The 17,408-nt window shown below is 45.5% G+C and overlaps 1 protein-coding gene across 3 annotated transcripts in view; it reads left to right on the top strand.

Moving 5' to 3' along the window:
- The window catches only part of tmem164 (transmembrane protein 164), a 174,825-nt gene that overhangs the window by 111,204 nt on the left and 46,213 nt on the right, over positions 1 to 17,408 (top strand). For all 3 annotated transcript variants that reach the window (XR_015079893.1, XM_086000160.1, XM_086000147.1), the window contains exon 5: positions 16,809 to 16,909. Coding sequence is in view for 2 of the 3 variants with exons in the window: in XM_086000160.1 (XP_085856286.1) it covers positions 16,809 to 16,909 (101 nt within the window). In the remaining variant the exon portion in view is untranslated. The remainder of the gene's footprint in view (positions 1 to 16,808; positions 16,910 to 17,408) is intronic.

The raw sequence follows: 17,408 nt of genomic DNA, 5'->3' as shown, positions 1-17,408 counted from the left end.
GCCCTCCATCGTGTTGTGTGGTACTACCGAGTGTGCAACGGAATAGATTCAGAACAGATCTAGCAGCTCAAAACTGGGCATCCATGAGGCGCTGTGGGCCATCGGCCGCAGCAGAATTGTATTCCACCACCATCTGTAACCACCTGGCCCAGCATATCCCTCACTCTATCATTATCATCAACCCAGGGGACCAACCCTGCTTCAATGAGGTGTGTAGAAGAGCATGCCAGGAGCAATACCAGGCAGACCTAAAAATGAAGTGACAACCTGGTGAAGTCATCCTCGGTTCCGAGGGACTGCCTAAGAAGAAGGAGCAGCTAGAGCGCAGGATTACATGCATCCTAAACAGCGGAAACGGCATGTTATAAACAGAGCTAAGCGGTCACACAACCAATGGATCAGATCAAAGCTCTGCAGTCCTGCCACATCCAGTCGTGAATGGTGCTGGACCATTAAACAACTAACGGGAGGAGGAGGCTCCATGAATATCTCCATCCTCAATGATGTTGGAGCCCAGCACGCGAGTGTAAAAGACAAGACTGATGTATTCGTAACCGTCTTCAGCCAGAAGTGCCGAGTGGATGATCCATCTCGGCCTCCTCCTGAGGTCCCCACCATCACAGAAGCCAGTCTTCAGCCAATTCGATTCACTCCACGTGGTATCAAGATACGGCTGAGCGCACTGGATGCAGCAAAGGCTCTGGGCCCCGACAACATCCCGGCTATCATGCTGAAGACTTGTGCTCCAGAACTAGCCGCGCCTCTAGCCAAGCTCTTCCAGTACAGCTACAACACTGCATGTATCCAACAATGTAGAAAACTGCCCACGTATGTCCTGTCCACAAAAAGCAAGACAAATCCAATCCGGCCAATTACTGCCCCATCAGTCTACTCTCATGAAGGTGTCATCGACAGTGCTATCAAGCAGCACTTACTCACCAATAACCTGCTCACTCGACTCCAGACCGCATTACAGCTTTGGTCCAAACATGGACGAAAAAGCTGAATTGTAGAGGTGAGACGAGAGTGACTGCCCTTGACATCAAGGCAGCATTTGACCGAGTGTGGCATCAAGGAGCCCTAGTAAAATTGAAGTCAATGGGAAATCAGGGGGGAAAACTCTCCACTGGCTGGAATTATACCTAGCACAAAGGAAGATGGTGGTGGTTGTTGGAGACTGATCATCTCAGCCCCAGGACATCGCTGCAGGACGTCCTCAGGGCAGTGTCCTGGGCCCAACCACCTTCAGCTGCTTCATCAATGACCTTCCCTCCATCATAAGGTCAGAAGTGGGGATGTTCACTGATGATTGCACAGTGTTCCATTTGCAACTCCTCAGATAATGAAGCAGTCCATGCCCGCATGCAGCAAGACCTGGATGACATTCAGGCTTGGGCTGATAAGTGGCAGGTAGCATTTGTGCTAAAAGGCACAATTCAGGACTATCTTCAACAAGGGAGAGTCTAACCACTGCCCCTTGACATTCAACAGCATTACCATTGCCGAATACCCGACCATGCTGGGGGTCACCATTGACCAGAAACTTAACTGGACCAGCCACATAAACACTGTGGCTACAAGAGCAGGTCAGAGGCTAGGTATTCTGCGGCGAGTGTCTCCCCTCCTGACTCCCAAAGCCTATCCACCATCTACAAGGCACAAGGCAGGAGTGTGATGGAATACTCTCCACTTGCCTGGATGAGTGTAGCTCCAACAACGCTCAAGAAGCGCGACACATCCAGTTCGCTTGATTGGCACCCCATCCGCCACCTTAAACATACACTCCCTCCACCACCGGCGTACCGTGGCTGCAGTGTGTACCATCCACAAGATGCACTGCAGCAACTCGCCAAGGCTTCTTTAACAGCACCTCCCAAACCCGCGACCTCTTCCAGCTAGAAGGACAATGGCAGCAGGCACATGGGAACACCATCACCTCCGAGTTCCCCTCCAAGTTGCACACCATCCTGACTTGGAAATATATCGTTGATCCTTCATCGGCGCTGGGTCAAAATCCTGAAACTCCCAACCTAACAGCACTGTGGGAGGACCTTCACCGCATGGACTGCAGCGGTTCAAGAAGACGGCTCACCACCACCTTCTCAAGGGCAATTAGAGATGGGCAATAAATGCTGGCCTTGCCAGCGACGCCCAGATCCCGTGAATGAATTTTTAAAAAGTGACCATGAATTCCAGCACCTGACCCCTGTTTGATGGCTGTTGAACTGGAAATGATATTACACAAGGTGGCTGTGAAGGGGCTGTGTCTGTTACTGCTCCAAGCCACCATTTTCCATAGGTCATTATTGTAGCATGCCTGGAAAGCAGTGTGGGCAGATAGGAAGCTGCAGCTGACCAGTACTGTCACTGACTGCGATAGACCTATGCTTGCATGTTGGCTACAAGTAGTGTCCTAGCAGTAGATGCTGCAGCTCTATCAAGCTCTCCGTTGACTGTGGAGACAATTCCTCATGGTTGTTTCCTGGTAGCTGCAACAATACTTGCAGGTATGGTTAGCGGCACCTTGGTGTGTGCAGCCAGTCAGGGTATGCTGGCTGTTAAATCGAGATTGGGATGCTTCTGCGGATGTATCTGGCGTTGCGGTTAATGAAGCATTCACGTATTTTATGTATGCTAACCGATCTGCTCTCCTGACACCCTTTGGGACTCGGCGTCTCCACTTGCAGTAACCCTCTGCGGAGGCAGATATCTGCACTTCTGTCTGTGGGTGTGAATGTAAGGGTATTGGTGGATGGACACAGAACAGCTCTGGTGCAGCCTGACCTATCTGAAATCCCTCCATTTGTTCTATTTCAGGTGGCAGTTCCGCTGCCAACGCTTCCCCTTCCCAGAAATTTACATGTGACAAAGTGGATAGAGCTCTCTGCCCCATTTTCCAATTGGGTTTGCCAATTTGTGGCCAAAAATCAGGTGAACTTGATTGGAAAAGCTATCCTGTTTCCTAGTTCTTGCACCTAGTTTGTAAACTCCTGCAGCACTGACAAAAACAAAATTCTTTAACACCAAAATGACCTTTGTTGTGAGAAATATGCAGGTCATTTAAAAGATTCATTTACCAGGATTGAGTACAGTGGATAGTACAGATTGTGAATTCTGTTTGTTCTCTTAAAACAAATTTTATATGAAGTGCATCCATGTCCAGTTATTACAGGAGAAATAAATTTGTTAACGTTAGATCTGCTAGCTCCATTAAGGACATTTTCCATGATTCTGAGCACTGAACCTGGCTTGGAGTAGGAATTCATTTAAAGACTGGTGAAGCTGAAAAAAAAACTCTGCCAGCTTCTAGAAGAGTTTATTGCAGATTTTGTCACCCGTTGAGGTTGCACGTTGCTTTATTTTTACAAAAAAAAGCTTCTCTGCTGAGTCCTGGCCCTGAAAATCCACAGCTGTTCTGACACAATCTCACCGTAACCTCAACAGGATTACACCAGAACAGCCAGCAACCAGGCCAGGACTCCCATAATCTAGGTCCCTGTCTTGTGCCAAAGTTGCTGAATGGCCTGTTGGAGTTGGAGCCTCCTTTCATCCCAAACATGGCCATTGCCGTCGGGGACGGGGGCTCTTAAAGTCAGAATTCCTGCGTAATGGGACTTGGCATATGGCCAGTAACAACAACTTGCATTTATATAGTGCCTTTAATGTAGTAAAATGTCCCAAGGCGCTTCGCCGGAGCATTGTCAAACAAATTTTGACGCCGAGCCATATAAGGAGATATTGGGACAGGTTAAAGAGGTAGGTTTTTAAGGAGCAGCTTAAAGGAGGAAAGCGAGACGGAGAGGGTTTAGCAGGGGAATTCCAGAGGTTAGGGCCTAGACAGCTGAAGGCAGGGCCGCCAATGGTAGAGCGATTCAAATCGGGGATGTGCAGGAGGACCGAATTGGAGGAGCGCAGATATCGCGGTTGGAGGAGGTTACAAAGGCCACAGAGGGATTTGAAAACAAGGATGAGAATTTTAAAATCGAGGCATTGCTTAATCGGGGGCCAATGTAGGTCAGTGAGCACAGGCGTGATGGGTGAACGGGACTTGGTGCGAGTTAGGACACGGGCTGCAGAGTTTTGGATGAGCTTAGTTTATGGAGGGTGGAATGTGGGAGGCCAGCCAGCAGTGTGTTAGAATAGTTAAGTGTGATGGAATACTCTCCACTTGCCTGGTTGAGTGCAGCTCCAACAACACTCGAAATTCGACACCATCCAGGACAAAGCAGCCCGCTTGATTGGCACCCCATCCACCACCTTAAACATTCACTCCCTCCACCATCAGCGTACCGTGGCTGCAGTGTGTACCATCTACAAGGTGCACTGCAGCAACTCGCGGCAGCAACTCGCGACATCTTCCATCTAGAAGGACAAGGGCAGCAGGCGCATGGGAACACCACCACCTCCAAGTTCCCCTCCAAGTCACACACCATCCTGACTTGGAAGTATATCGCCGATCCTTCATAGTCGCTGGGTCAAAATCCTGGAACTCCCTCCCTAACCGTGCTTTGGGAGTACCTTCACAACACGGACTGAAGCCGTTCAAGAAGGCGGCTCACCACCACCTTCTCGAGGGCAGCTAGGGATGGGCAATAAATGTAGACCTTGACAGCAACGCCCACATCCCAGGAATGAATTAAACAAAAAAGTTAAGTCTAGAGGCAGCAAAGGCATGGATGAGGGTTTCAGCAGCAGATGAGCTGAGGCAGGGGTGGAGTCTGGCGATGTTACGGAGGTGGAAGTAGGTGGTCTTGGCGATTCCGCGGATGTGTGGTTGGAAGTTCATCTTGGGGTCAAACATGACACCAAGGTTGCAAACTGAACCTGACATTTGCCAGGGAGAGGGCTGGAGCTGGTGGCTAGGGAATGGAGCTTGTGGCGGGAATGAAAGACAATGGCTTTGGTCTTCCCAATATTTAGTTGGAGGAAATTTCTGCTCATCCTGTACTGAATGTTGGACAAGCAGTCTGACAATTTAGAGACAGTGGAGGGGTCGAGAGAAGTGGCTGGGTATCGTCACCGTACGTGTTTTCTGATGCCGTGTTTACGGAATGATGTCGCCGAGGGGCAATATGTAGACGAGAAATAGGAGGGGGCCCAAAGATAGATCCTTGGGGGACTCCAGAGGTAACGATGTGGGAGCGGGAAGAGAAGCCATTGAAGGTAATTCTCTGGCTTGACTGGATAGTTAAGAATGGAACCAGGCGAGTGCTGTCCCACCCAGCTGGATGATGGTGAACAGGCAGACCTTGCTGATGGGAGAAAGTGGGGCCCACGTGATCGAGGCCTGGACCCCTGAAACTGTGGTCCCCATGCCAGAGCTAGAGCGACGTTATGTTGTTTCTGAGGGCGCCTCCCTTGTCCGGGCATGGGTTTTCCGGCTTGTTTTATGTGGGGGTACCCTAGATGAGCTCTTTGTGGTGTGGGTGCCCATCATTTGTAGGGTAATTTAAAAAAAAAAAAAAAAAAATCCCCCTGACCCTGGAATGTTCACTGGCATCAGCCATGGAGGCTCCCAGCAGTCATGATCCCACTAAGTGCTTGGGATCACTGGCCAGTGGAATTTTGAGATCCTTGTCTTTTGGCCTGCACAATAAGAAGGGTGTGTTTTATACACCGTGTGCTGTACCCTTTCTGTATAGCATCTATTGGTTTATAATCAAAGACATTTCTAATTGTCAATGTTAATGTATCCATAAACTTCACACTGTAGGATTGTTTCCTCTTCTCCAGTTTATAACGATCACATAACAGGTTGGAAACCTTTTCTGTAAATATTCTGAAATGTGAGGCTTGATGATGTTTCTAATGAAAGCAACCATTGCAAGATCTGAGAGTGTTATATATTTTATACATATACAATGACATTGGGTTATGTTCTGAGGGTCCAGCCCACCTCTACAGGCTAAGAAGGTGCGTTTTGCATTGCAGGCCTATACAGATCTTTCCCCTGACATCGGGGAAGGCCCATTGCCAGAACTTAAAGTCGCGATTGTAACTTTTGGGCAGCAAGATCGTAACCTGTGCCGTTGTTTGAGTAGCTGCTAGTGCTGTAAGTAAAACCCCAAATCGTAAATGGGTGAATTCGGAACACAATGGCCGTGGCTTATTGTGGGTTGTGTCATACAATCGTACCATGACCCGTTGTGTTCTAGCAGCAGAATGTCAAACAAGCTATCTGTACTGTGTCAGGTGATGCCTTCCTGTGAACAGTAGCTCTGTTTTTGATCTGTCACTGGGTAACACACCCTGGAGTGGATTTTACAAACTGCACTAGTTCAGCAAAAAAAAAAATGCATTCCTTCTTTTTCTTGGAAGAAATGTCAGCAATGCCACGTGAATGTGCAGTGTGTGCTCGGAGAAGGGATGTGGTCTAGTTTGTTTTGGCATACCAGCAGGGAAGCTGTCTGATCCTCGTGTGCATTGAGCAAACTGGTGCTTGCTATTAGGAAAACGAGGACTGGTGAATTTGTGCTGGGCTGATGGAGGGCAAGTCATGGAGCCTCCCATCATCTAATAACTGACGATCCTGGTTCAGCAGATGCCGGTTAACCGTCAGGCAGCCATTTTACTTTTTTTTAAGCCATCACGCATATCTGGTTCAAATTACGCAGTGTGTTTTATACATTTGTTATCTTATATGTGCACATTGAGTATGCTGGTTCTAGGCTGTATTTGGTTGACATTGCATGAAGAGATTGTTGGTTGTGACTGTGTAGGGAGTGCAAGCAGGCATTATTCTATATCGGCAGTTGCAGCAGATTTGGGTGTCAGTGAGCAGCTGCTGTATTTGAGTTTTTTTCTTGGGTACTTCACACTTCCATGGAAAAAATCTACGTGGAGAGCCAGCGATTCAACTTGATTTTATTAAATCCTGAAGTAGTACATTTTTAGTTGGGGTCGAAGAGAAAGGGGAAACAAAATTCTGTGTGGTTCAGTGGGTCGGCCCTACCCAGTAGGATGTACAGAAGGATCTAGTGAATCTGATCGGACATCTTCCTGGTTCGATTAGGTCAGAATCTCGCATTCAGTTCCCTACACGGAGAGTTTACAATCTTGTGCCACCTATTAGAGTAGTGAATGGAGATCAATGCTTACACAGAGGATCGGAGAAAGGGAGAAGCAATTCTTGGGCGAGTCAAACCAGAATTGCATATCACACACCTGAAATGCCATAACCCATCTTGTCTCTTTGCAGATGTTGATTGACGTATTGTGGATTTCCTTCATTTTTTGTTTTTATTTCAAAATGCTGGTAGATGCTTCTGAGCAGTTGGATCGATAATAGCATTAGCAAGGGAGCCAGGGAGCACTTCACTTAGCTATCCCCTCAACTCTAAGAATTTATGTTATTTTAAGTTTTAACTATACTGGGCAGAAGCAAACTGGAGTAGATATTTTGCATGGAATCCTTTCTTTGGTAACTTCAGAGTGGAGACAACCTATTCTAGGTACTCCTGTCAATTTATGACATCACTAGAATGAGGATTCAATAAAAATGTCTGCTCTGTAGGTATCAGTCATTGGAAAACATAGGAGAAAGGGAGGACTGAGAGTATGGGTATAGATGTCACCTTGGTGCATATAGCATTATGAGGCAGTTTAGGAGACTGTTCCCATTTAAATTCACATCTATCTTCAACATGTAAAATTGGGAAAAACATCTTGGTAGAAATACAGTTCTAAACATTGCATGTAATTTACATCCAATATTATGTGCTTGCTCTCATGTATTAGCATCTTGAATGGATGCTGTAATGCATCCAGGTAGCCAAACCTAGTGGGAGGATAGAGGATTGGGAAAACTTTAAAAGACAGCAAAAATAACAAAAAGATTGATTAAGAAAGGGAAGATAGATTATGAAAGTAAATTAGCAAAAAATATAAAAACAAATAGTAAGAGTTTTTATAGTTATATAAAAAGAAAAAGGGTGGCTAAAGTAAATGTTGGTCCCTTAGAGGATGAAACCGGGAAATTAATGGTGGGAAATATGGAGATGGCAAAAACACTGAATGAATATTTTACATCAGTCTTTACAGTAGAAGACACTAAGAATATCCCAACACTGGACAAACAGGGGGCTAAAGGGGGGGGAGGAGCTAAACACGATCAAAATCACTAAGGAAGTGGTACTCGGTAAAATAATGGGACTCAAGGCGGATAAATCACCTGGACCTGATGGCTTACATCCTAGGGTCTTGAGGGAAGTGGCGGTAGGGATTGTGGATGCATTGGTAATAATTTTCCAAAACTCCCTGGACTCGGCTAAGGTCCCGGCAGACTGGAAAACTGCTAATGTAACACCCTTATTTAAAAAGGGCAGTAGACAGAAGGCTGGAAACTATAGACCGGTTAGCCTAACATCTGTGGTAGGTAAAATTTTGGAGTCCATTATTAAGGAGACCGTAACAGGACATTTGGATAATCATAATTTAATAGGACAAAGTCAGCATAGTTTTATGAAGGGGAAGTCATGTTTGACAAATTTGCTGGAGTTCTTTGAGGAAGTAACATATAGGGTGGATAAAAGGGAACCAGTGGACGTAGTGTATTTAGACTTCCAAAAGGCATTTGACAAGGTGCCACGCAAAAGATTATTGCTTAAGATAAAAAATCACGGGATTGGGGGTAATATTCTGGCATGGATAGAGGATTGGCTATCTAACAGAAGGCAGAGAGTTGGGATAAATGGTTCATTCTCAGACTGGCAATCAGTAACTAGTGGTGTTCTGCAGGGGTCAGTGCTGGGTCCCCAACTCTTTACAATCTATATTAACGATTTGGAGGAGGGGACCGAGTGTAACATATCAAAGTTTGCAGATGATACTAAGGTGGGAGGGAAAGTAGTGAGTGAGGAGGACATAAAAAACCTGCAAGGGGACATCGACAGGCTAAGTAAGTGGGCAGAGATTTGGCAGATGGAATACAATACTGGAAAGTGTGAGGTTATGCACTTTGGCAGGAAAAATCGTAGAGCAAGTTATTATCCTAATGGCAAGAAACTGGAAAGTACTGAAGTACAAAGGGATCTGGGGGTCCTGGTGCACGAAACTCAAAAGGTTAGTATGCAGGTGCAGCAAGTGATCAAGAAGGCCAATGGAATGATGGCTTTCATTGCTAGGGGGATAGAATATAAAAATAGGGAGGTATTGCTTCAGTTGTACAAGGTATTGGTGAGACCGCACCTGGAATACTGCGTACAGTTTTGGTGTCCATACTTAAGAAAAGACATACTTGCTCTCGAGTCAGTACAAAGAAGGTTCACTCGGTTAATCCCGGGGATGAGGGGATGGACATATGAGGAGAGGTTGAGTAGATTGGGACTCTACTCATTGGAGTTCAGAAGAATGAGAGACGATCTTATTGAAACATATAAGATTGTGAAGGGGTTGGATCGGGTGGATGCGGGGAAGATGTTCCCGATGATGGGTGAAACTAGAACTAGGGGGCATAGTCTTAGAATAAGGGGCTGCTCTTTCAAAACTGAGATGAGGAGGAACTACTTCACTCAGAGGGTGGTAGGTCCATGGAATATGCTGCCCCAAAAAGCTGTAGAAGCTACATCATTACATAAATTTAAAACAGAAATATACAGTTTCCTAGAAGTAAAGGGAATTAAGGGTTACGGGGAGCGGGCAGGAATTTGGACATGAGTCTAGGTTCGGATCGGTCATGGCCCTGTGGGTAGCGGAGCGGGCCCAGGGGCCGTGTAGCCTGATCCTGCTCCTATTTCGTGTGTCTAATTCTGTTAGATTCAGGAGATGGTTCTGTGATAGTGGATTGGCGGTTAGGATCAGATCAGCCATGATCTTATTGAATGGTGGAGCAGGCTCGAGGGGCCGATTGGCCTACTCCTGCTCCTATTTCTTATGTTCTTATTGGTGACTTTGCGTTAAAAGGATTAAGAGTCTTCAAGTTCAAAATTTCCCACCTCCTAATCTTGTCCGCGTGCAAATTTCAAAGGATATGATACTCCGATCTGGATCTGTTTCAAAGTAAAAATACATGAACTCATTTAGACCACTCTACACACTAAAGCTGCAGGCCAGGCTTCCTTCTCTGGTAGATCGGAATCTCTTGATTTTGAGTTTATTGGAGCACATCTTCATGGGTTAAGCAGTTGGGAAACACTGATTCCCTTGGGGGAGAAGAGTCTCCTCACGAATTGACAGGCGAGGGATAAAGTTCCAGGTTGAATATAGAAAGAGTAAGTACATGTAATATGCTTCATTCAGGGATGTTCTTGAGTTGTTGCCCATTATGGCAGAATCCTGCTTTAAATATATGCCAATAGGACCTCTTGTTGCATCATAATGTACAAACTGTATAAGAACGCCTTTAATTATGCCTTGCATTTCCAAACACTTGAAATATTTTACATTTTTCTTTCTACTTAATTTGTCTGCACATCACAGTTGTAATGCATACCTTTTATGGTTAAGTTCATGTCTTTAGTTGTTTGTAAGCTTTGCCCCATCCTTTTTATTTTGTAGCCCCACAGGACGCAATCAACAACACCAGATGTTGCACTTACCATCATAAATCACATGGGCCCGGAATTGGCGGTCGGGATGATGGTGAACTGGCAGTGTTCGCCGTCATCCGTCTTTGAAACTGACCGCGACTTTTGGGGATTTTGGCGCATGCACAGGCGGCATTGACCGCTCCGGAACAGGTTGCGCTTCCGAACCGCCTGTGTCCCTGGGATCCGTGGGCCTTTACTCTGGCGTACGCCTGGAGGCTCAGGACCCGAAGACTCCGAAGCTCCTGAGCCGCCAGGTACTTTCCTATTTTTTGGGGGGTCGGAGGTGTACTCTGGAGGCACGCCTCCGACCGCAAATTTCGGCCCATAGTTTTACGTTGGAAACTGCCTGTGCAAACTTGTCATACTGTAATTACACCCTCTCACCAGAGGTGGCACAATAGCACCTCAGTTTTGCGCCTCCGCTCCTCAGCCTGTACTGCAGAGTATCTCGTGTCATCTAAACAACTCTACTGCTCTGCTTCCCAAATGCTTTAGGGTGAAATTCGCAGAAAGATACCTCTACAGTCACACTCCCAAATCCAGCGCCGCACTAGTCCAGTTCACAAGGCACTCCACCTCCTCTTGATCCAGTTCAGAGACTCTGCAACCCATCGCAACTATCCACCCTAGAAATAATAGCAAATCAATATATATTAAAATAAGGACAGAATGTGTGATTTTAAAATGGGTACTGAATTAAATGTGTGTGCCTGGTCTAATTGTCCCCAACCCGCTAACCACACTTCACCTTTAGACGACACTTGATCTTGATCTGACTCTGTTTGCAAGGCCACGGCTAGTCAACTAGTAACATATCATAAGTCATAGACATAGCACACCACCCTGGATCACACTTACTGCCTGTAAACATTTTCCCTGTCACACTTTTTGAAAGAACAAAATTTGAGTTATTCAGTCACTGTAAATCAACGGGCCCTCGTACTACGTTCTGCATTACAGGGAATAACACCCCTAGTTTTATAAAACGTCATATCCTCCAACTCACCTGGAGCAAAGCAAAGCCACAGGAGATCTGATGGTCCAGTCTAAATAAATTCAACAGAAGCTGCTTCAGAAAGAACAGTCTGCAAACATTGCACACATAACCTGACTGTGACTAGAAGATCGCACAATAAGATTTGTACTCCTGTTGACTCCAAGAGTGTTACACATGTGTGCCGACCTTGCATACTATCAAAGCAAGCTGATATAGCCCTGGAAAAGCTGACAACGCAAGAATAACCCTGAATGTGAAAACGAGTAGTTAATGGACTTTGGAACTCACTCAGCAGGTATAAATAACATCCTTTGCTTGAAGAAAAAAGACAAATACATAAAATCCAAATGTTGAAGGCACCAAATTGATGGTGGCCTCGGGGACATGATCTCATGGAACATTTATTTTAATACAGCGATAAATTCTGGTTGCTTTTAAGCACTTTCATAATGAATAGTTTTTCAATATTAGGGGAAGGAAAAATTAAAGTGATGTTTGGATTTTCAACAGACCGACCAGACCAACACTTCGCAGAAAGATACCTCTACAGTCATTCTCCCAAATCCAGCGCCGCACTAGTCCAGTTCACCAGGCGATCCAGTTCACAGAGACACTGTGCAACCCATCTCAACTATCCACCCTTCCACAGAGAGGCTTTCTTCTCCTCCAGTTAATTGTGGCAATCTTCTTACTCTTTGCCACCCCACCCCACCTGGCACTATTCTCCTCTTTCAAGAGTTAAGCTTGTACTTTTCTGCCACTATGCCAATTCACTCTCCTCCTCCACCCCAACGTACCACTCAGCTTATGTCCAGCTCCCTGTCCCCTTCATTATCATTCATTTCTCCCATCCCTATTGTCATCCAGCTGCCTTCCCCTCATTACCTTCCATTTCCTCTTTTCCTCTCCCCTTCATTTCCTCCCTTCATTGACATCCATTTCCCAGATTGCTTCCCTTCATCATCCCCGGTGTCCTGGCCAATATTTACCTCGCCACCAACATCACTAAAAAGCTGATTACCTGGTCATTATCACATTGCTGTTTGTGGGAGCTTGCTGTGCACAAATTGGCTGCTGTGCTTCCTACATTACAACCATGACTACACTTCAAAAGTATATCATTGGCTGTAAAGCACTTTGGGACATTCTGAGGTTGTGAATGGTGCTCTTTAAATGCAAGTCTTTTTTTTTTTGCCATCCACTTCCACACCACCTGCTCAGTCCTGCTAATGCACCAGACCAGGTCTTCCTTCCCTCTAGTGCCACTGTAGGCATGTCAGGAATGTAGTGGAACACACTCCACTTGCCTGGATGGGAGCAGCTGCAACAACACTCAAAAGCTCAACACCATCCTGGACAAAGCAGCCCAATTCATCGGCACCCCATCCACCAAATTAAACATCCACTCCCTCCACCACCGGCGTACTGTGGCTGCAGTGTGTACCATCTACAAGATGCACTGCAGCAACTCGCCAAGGCATCTTCGGCAGCACCTCCCAAACCTGTGACTTCCACCACCTAGAAGGACAAGGGCAGCAGGCGCATGGGAACACCACCACCTCCAAGTTCCCCTCCAAGTCACACCCCATCCTGACTTGGAAGTATATCGCTGATCCTTCATCGTTGCTGGGTCAATATCCTGGAACTCCCTCCCTAACAGCACTGTGGGAGCACCTTCGTGGACTGCAGCAGTTCACGAAGAAGGCCCACCACCACCTTCGCAAGGGCAACCAAGGATGGGCAATAAATACCTGCCTTGCCAGCGACTCCTGTATCCCAAGAATGAATAATTAAAAAACATTTCCAGTGCTACTGGCAGGGATTGTGGCCTCTAAACTGTAGGCAAGAATTCTCAGGAGAATTGGAGTTCCTGCCTGGAGTACGCAGGAATCCCGGCCATTAGCGCTGGGAGTGAGGGGCTCCCAATCGGGTGTGTCAGCAGCCAAAATCTGGGAGGAATGTGACTTGGGGTAGAGGCACTGAATTTTGTCAGCAAGTTCTAACTAGATGACCAGGCTCTCAAATGTTGGCATTAAGGAGTAGCAGAGTTATACTTCATCTTACTTTTTCCTTAATTTAAAAATAAAATCATGACGCTCTCTAATGCTACACTCTCTGGAGAATCCCAGGTGCAAGCACTGTGGTTATCTTCTCTGCCATGGGGAAAGGGAGAGGGGTGGAACCCCAATGTAGCACTGCACTGGATTCAGAATTATTGACATGGATGCATCTCTTTGTTTAAAATATCTCCTACCTGCACTGCCATATATTTGGAAAGCACTGAGCGATGGCATTACAGCTGTTTAATTCATTCAATCGACATGCACTGCTGCATTCCGCTGAGACATTGCTACCGTGTTCTAAAGAACCACAGGTGCAAGCTGATGTAAATTGGGATAGCTCGACAGAACAGTGCAGTGAGGCACTGCGTCATGGATTGGATGCTGGGGGTTGAATCCTGGCCTCTGGCAGTTACAGATGGATGGCGAATTTTGTAATTTTGGCTGAGTTATCTTGTGGTGGAGAGAGAGAGAGCTGGGTGAAAAGGAAGTCTTTCAAAATGAATTTAAAATAAAAATAGAAATCAACCAAATGATTTTTCTGCTGGCAGTTGCAAAGCACATCCATCGTCTAGATCTGGCCAGGTTTACCCTGCACATATTTGATGCATGCACTCACATAGCTCATAGTTCCTGTGTAAACTTGCCATTGAAGGTAGGTGAAACCCGGGCAGTGCTACAGCCTCGAGCAGATGGCCATCAGCTTAAATCTTAAAATAAACATCAGGCATGAATTTGACAAGCCAATACCATTCTCGTCCAATCCCCCGGCTCTTGCTATTAACAGAGTAACAAAGTCATGAGACTTATTTTGTATTAAGGAGAGGGGAATGGGCTGTCAGGCTTGCTTATCTTGGAATGAACAGGTCTGCAAGTATTGGAACATTGGCCACTGCTATAAATTGAATGAGAGTAATAGAGTAACTGCAAAATGTTGAACTTGAAAAGGAATATTAACCAATTCAGTCCAGCAGCATGTTGCACATCTCTGATATGGTGCTGTTGAAAACTTTGGTGAATCATCTGCTGCGCTTTGGACATCTCTAATGTTTTTGACCGAGTCTGGCAAAAAGTGCACTTCTAAACAAGTTTGCGTCATGTAGCTTCCCACCAAAGCTACACTAATGACTCTCTATTTCCCCCTCAAGTTGCTCTATCTGCAGTAGTTGATGGCTCATCCTGTGATTCTTTCTGTTAACTCAATGGTTCTCGAGGCCTAGTTTTCTCTCTCACGCTGTCCTTCCTATCAGTGGCTTCCTCCACTCACTATTCAACTCTATTCACTCTTTTTTTTCTGATGATTCCACTCTATCGTCATAAAATTCTTACAGACCTCATGTCCTCATTGCTCAAACTCTCCAGTCCTATTGCAGTATGATAGCTGATCTCTGATCTCCTCTCTGCCATTCAATGAAGCAATGCAAATCTTGTTTTTCATCTTCAAAGGCACAGTTTGTTCATGTCTCTCAAGTCTAACCAACAGCTGTCACCTCTAATCTTTGATGCATTCATCCTTTGTCGTCTTTATCAGAACCATTGCGCTCTAGATCTCAGCCTTCATTTAGACATGGAAGCAAGAGTTGAATGTCAGAGGAGGTGAGAGAAACCACCCTTGACATTAAGGTGGCTTTTGACCGAGTATGTCACTAAATGGTCAAGGGGTAAACACTCCAGTGACTGGAGTCATACCTGACACAGAAAGATGGTCATGATTTTGGAAGCCAATCATCAGATCCCCAGGTGTTCCTCAGGGTAGGGTTGCAACTCAACCATCTTCATCTGCTTCATCAATTCCCTCTGTCATAAGGTTAGAAGTGGGGCTGTTCGCTGCTCATTCGACAATATTCCATTCCATTCACAACTCCTCTAATAATGAAGCAACCTGTGTAGCCTACAAGATCTGGACTACATTCAAATTCCAGCTGACAAGTGGCAGAACCATTTTTGCCACAAATGTCAGGCAATGACCATCTCCAACAAGAAAACGCTTAACCACCTCCCCTTGACCTTCACTACCATCACTGAATCCCACACCATCAATATCTTGGGGGACCCCAGTGACCAAAATTGTAACTACAACAGCCTTATAAGCACCGTGGCTACAAGACCAGGGCAGGTGCTGGGTACTCTGTTTGGCTCACACCCGACGCCGCAAAGCCTCTCCACCATGCAGAAGGCTCAAGGCAGGAATGTGATGGAATACTTACCACTCGCCTGGATGGGTGCAACTGCAACAAAACTGGAAGCTCTCCACCATTCAGGACAGAGCAATCCACTGGACTGATGCCCCTGACGTTAGACTTAATATCCACATCCTCCACTACTGGCACACTGCAGTATTGCTATCTACTGGATGCACTACAGAAACTCTGCCAATTTACTTGCTGACACCTCTCAGTTCTATGATAACTACCACTGAAAAAGACAAGAACGTCAATATAATGGGAATACCCATTACCTTCAAGTCGCACATTGTCCTGACTTGGAGATATATTGCTGTTCCTTTATCATTGCTTGGTCAAAATCTTGGAATTTACTACCTGACAACATGATTGTGGAAGCAACATTACCACAAGCGCTGCAGCATCTCAAGGAGAAAGCCCATCACCACCTTATCAGGGCAACGAGGGATGGGCAATAAATACGGACCTGCCAGTGCCGCCCACCTCCCCAAGAATAATTAAGAAACAAAGGTATTGAAATCCTGCAGCAGTACATTATTTTCTGCACCCCAAAATGGTGAGCTCCCAATGAAAGGCAATTCAAAAGCGTGAAGCTTGCCCTCATTATTCAAATTATGTTGATTCCAGAAACTACAATTATGATATTGGGCAGGCGAAAGTACAACCCACGACACTTTTGGCAGGGATCGCGTCCCAACGGAAATGCTAGCTGTCTGGTAGTGTTTGACTGATGCAACACTCTGCAGAAGTACTGGTATTAACAGGTCTGTCATGGGGTGAAAATAGTGGGAGTACTTTTGAGGTGATGAATTATATCGCATTGCATTAAGCACAATTTTTCTCAATGTATTGATGCCAATATGCTAAATAAGCCTAATATGAATATTGAGAAACATCTTTGGATAAGTTCAAACTGCTGACCTGATGATTGAGATTACTTTTACAATGAAAAACGTAATGGTGGTCAGTGAATGATAAACTGATGAGACATTTTGATGAAATGACTGATTTTCTTTTAAAGAAGATATCTTCTCATTTTTAGGTGTGTACAAACCTGAACCACTAGGTGATTTCTGGTGGGCAATTCTTGCTACCGGGCTCCTATTCTTCTATCATTTTACCTTTCTGCAGATCCTCGGATTGGTGAGTACAGCAAAAGCCATTTTTTCTCCCTCACAAAGGTGAAATATCAAGAATTTATTATATATTGTATTTGTATTTTGTTTATATTTTTATATAAATGTAACATGTTCTTGTATCATAACAACTGTGCAGTAAACATTAGTTCCGCTGGGGACAAGAGAAAAGAAAGAAGCAAACAAATTAGATAATTATATATAACTTCTTTTTGACCATAACTATTCATTGTCCAAGCTTCCCTCCAAAAACAAATAAACAAGGGTCATTGCCCTGCTCGGATGTGAGAGTGCACCCTCGCCTTGGAGTCAGAAGGTTGTGGGGTCAAGCCCCACTCCAGAGACTTGAGCACATAATCTAGGCTGGCACTTCAGTCCATTTACTGAGGGAGTGCTGCACTGTTGGAGGTACCATCTATCAGATGAGATGATAAACCAAGGCCCCGTCTAGCCTTTCAGGTGGACATAAAAGATTCTGTGCCATGATTCGAAGAAGAGCAGGGGAG

The sequence above is a fragment of the Somniosus microcephalus genome, chromosome 1 (genome assembly GCF_052327205.1).
Source record: "Somniosus microcephalus isolate GS21.2 chromosome 1, FLI_Smic_1.0, whole genome shotgun sequence".
NCBI classification, from domain to species: Eukaryota; Metazoa; Chordata; class Chondrichthyes; order Squaliformes; family Somniosidae; genus Somniosus; species Somniosus microcephalus.
The sequence above is the reverse complement of the archived record's forward strand: the minus strand, read 5'-3'. Positions and strand labels throughout refer to the sequence as shown.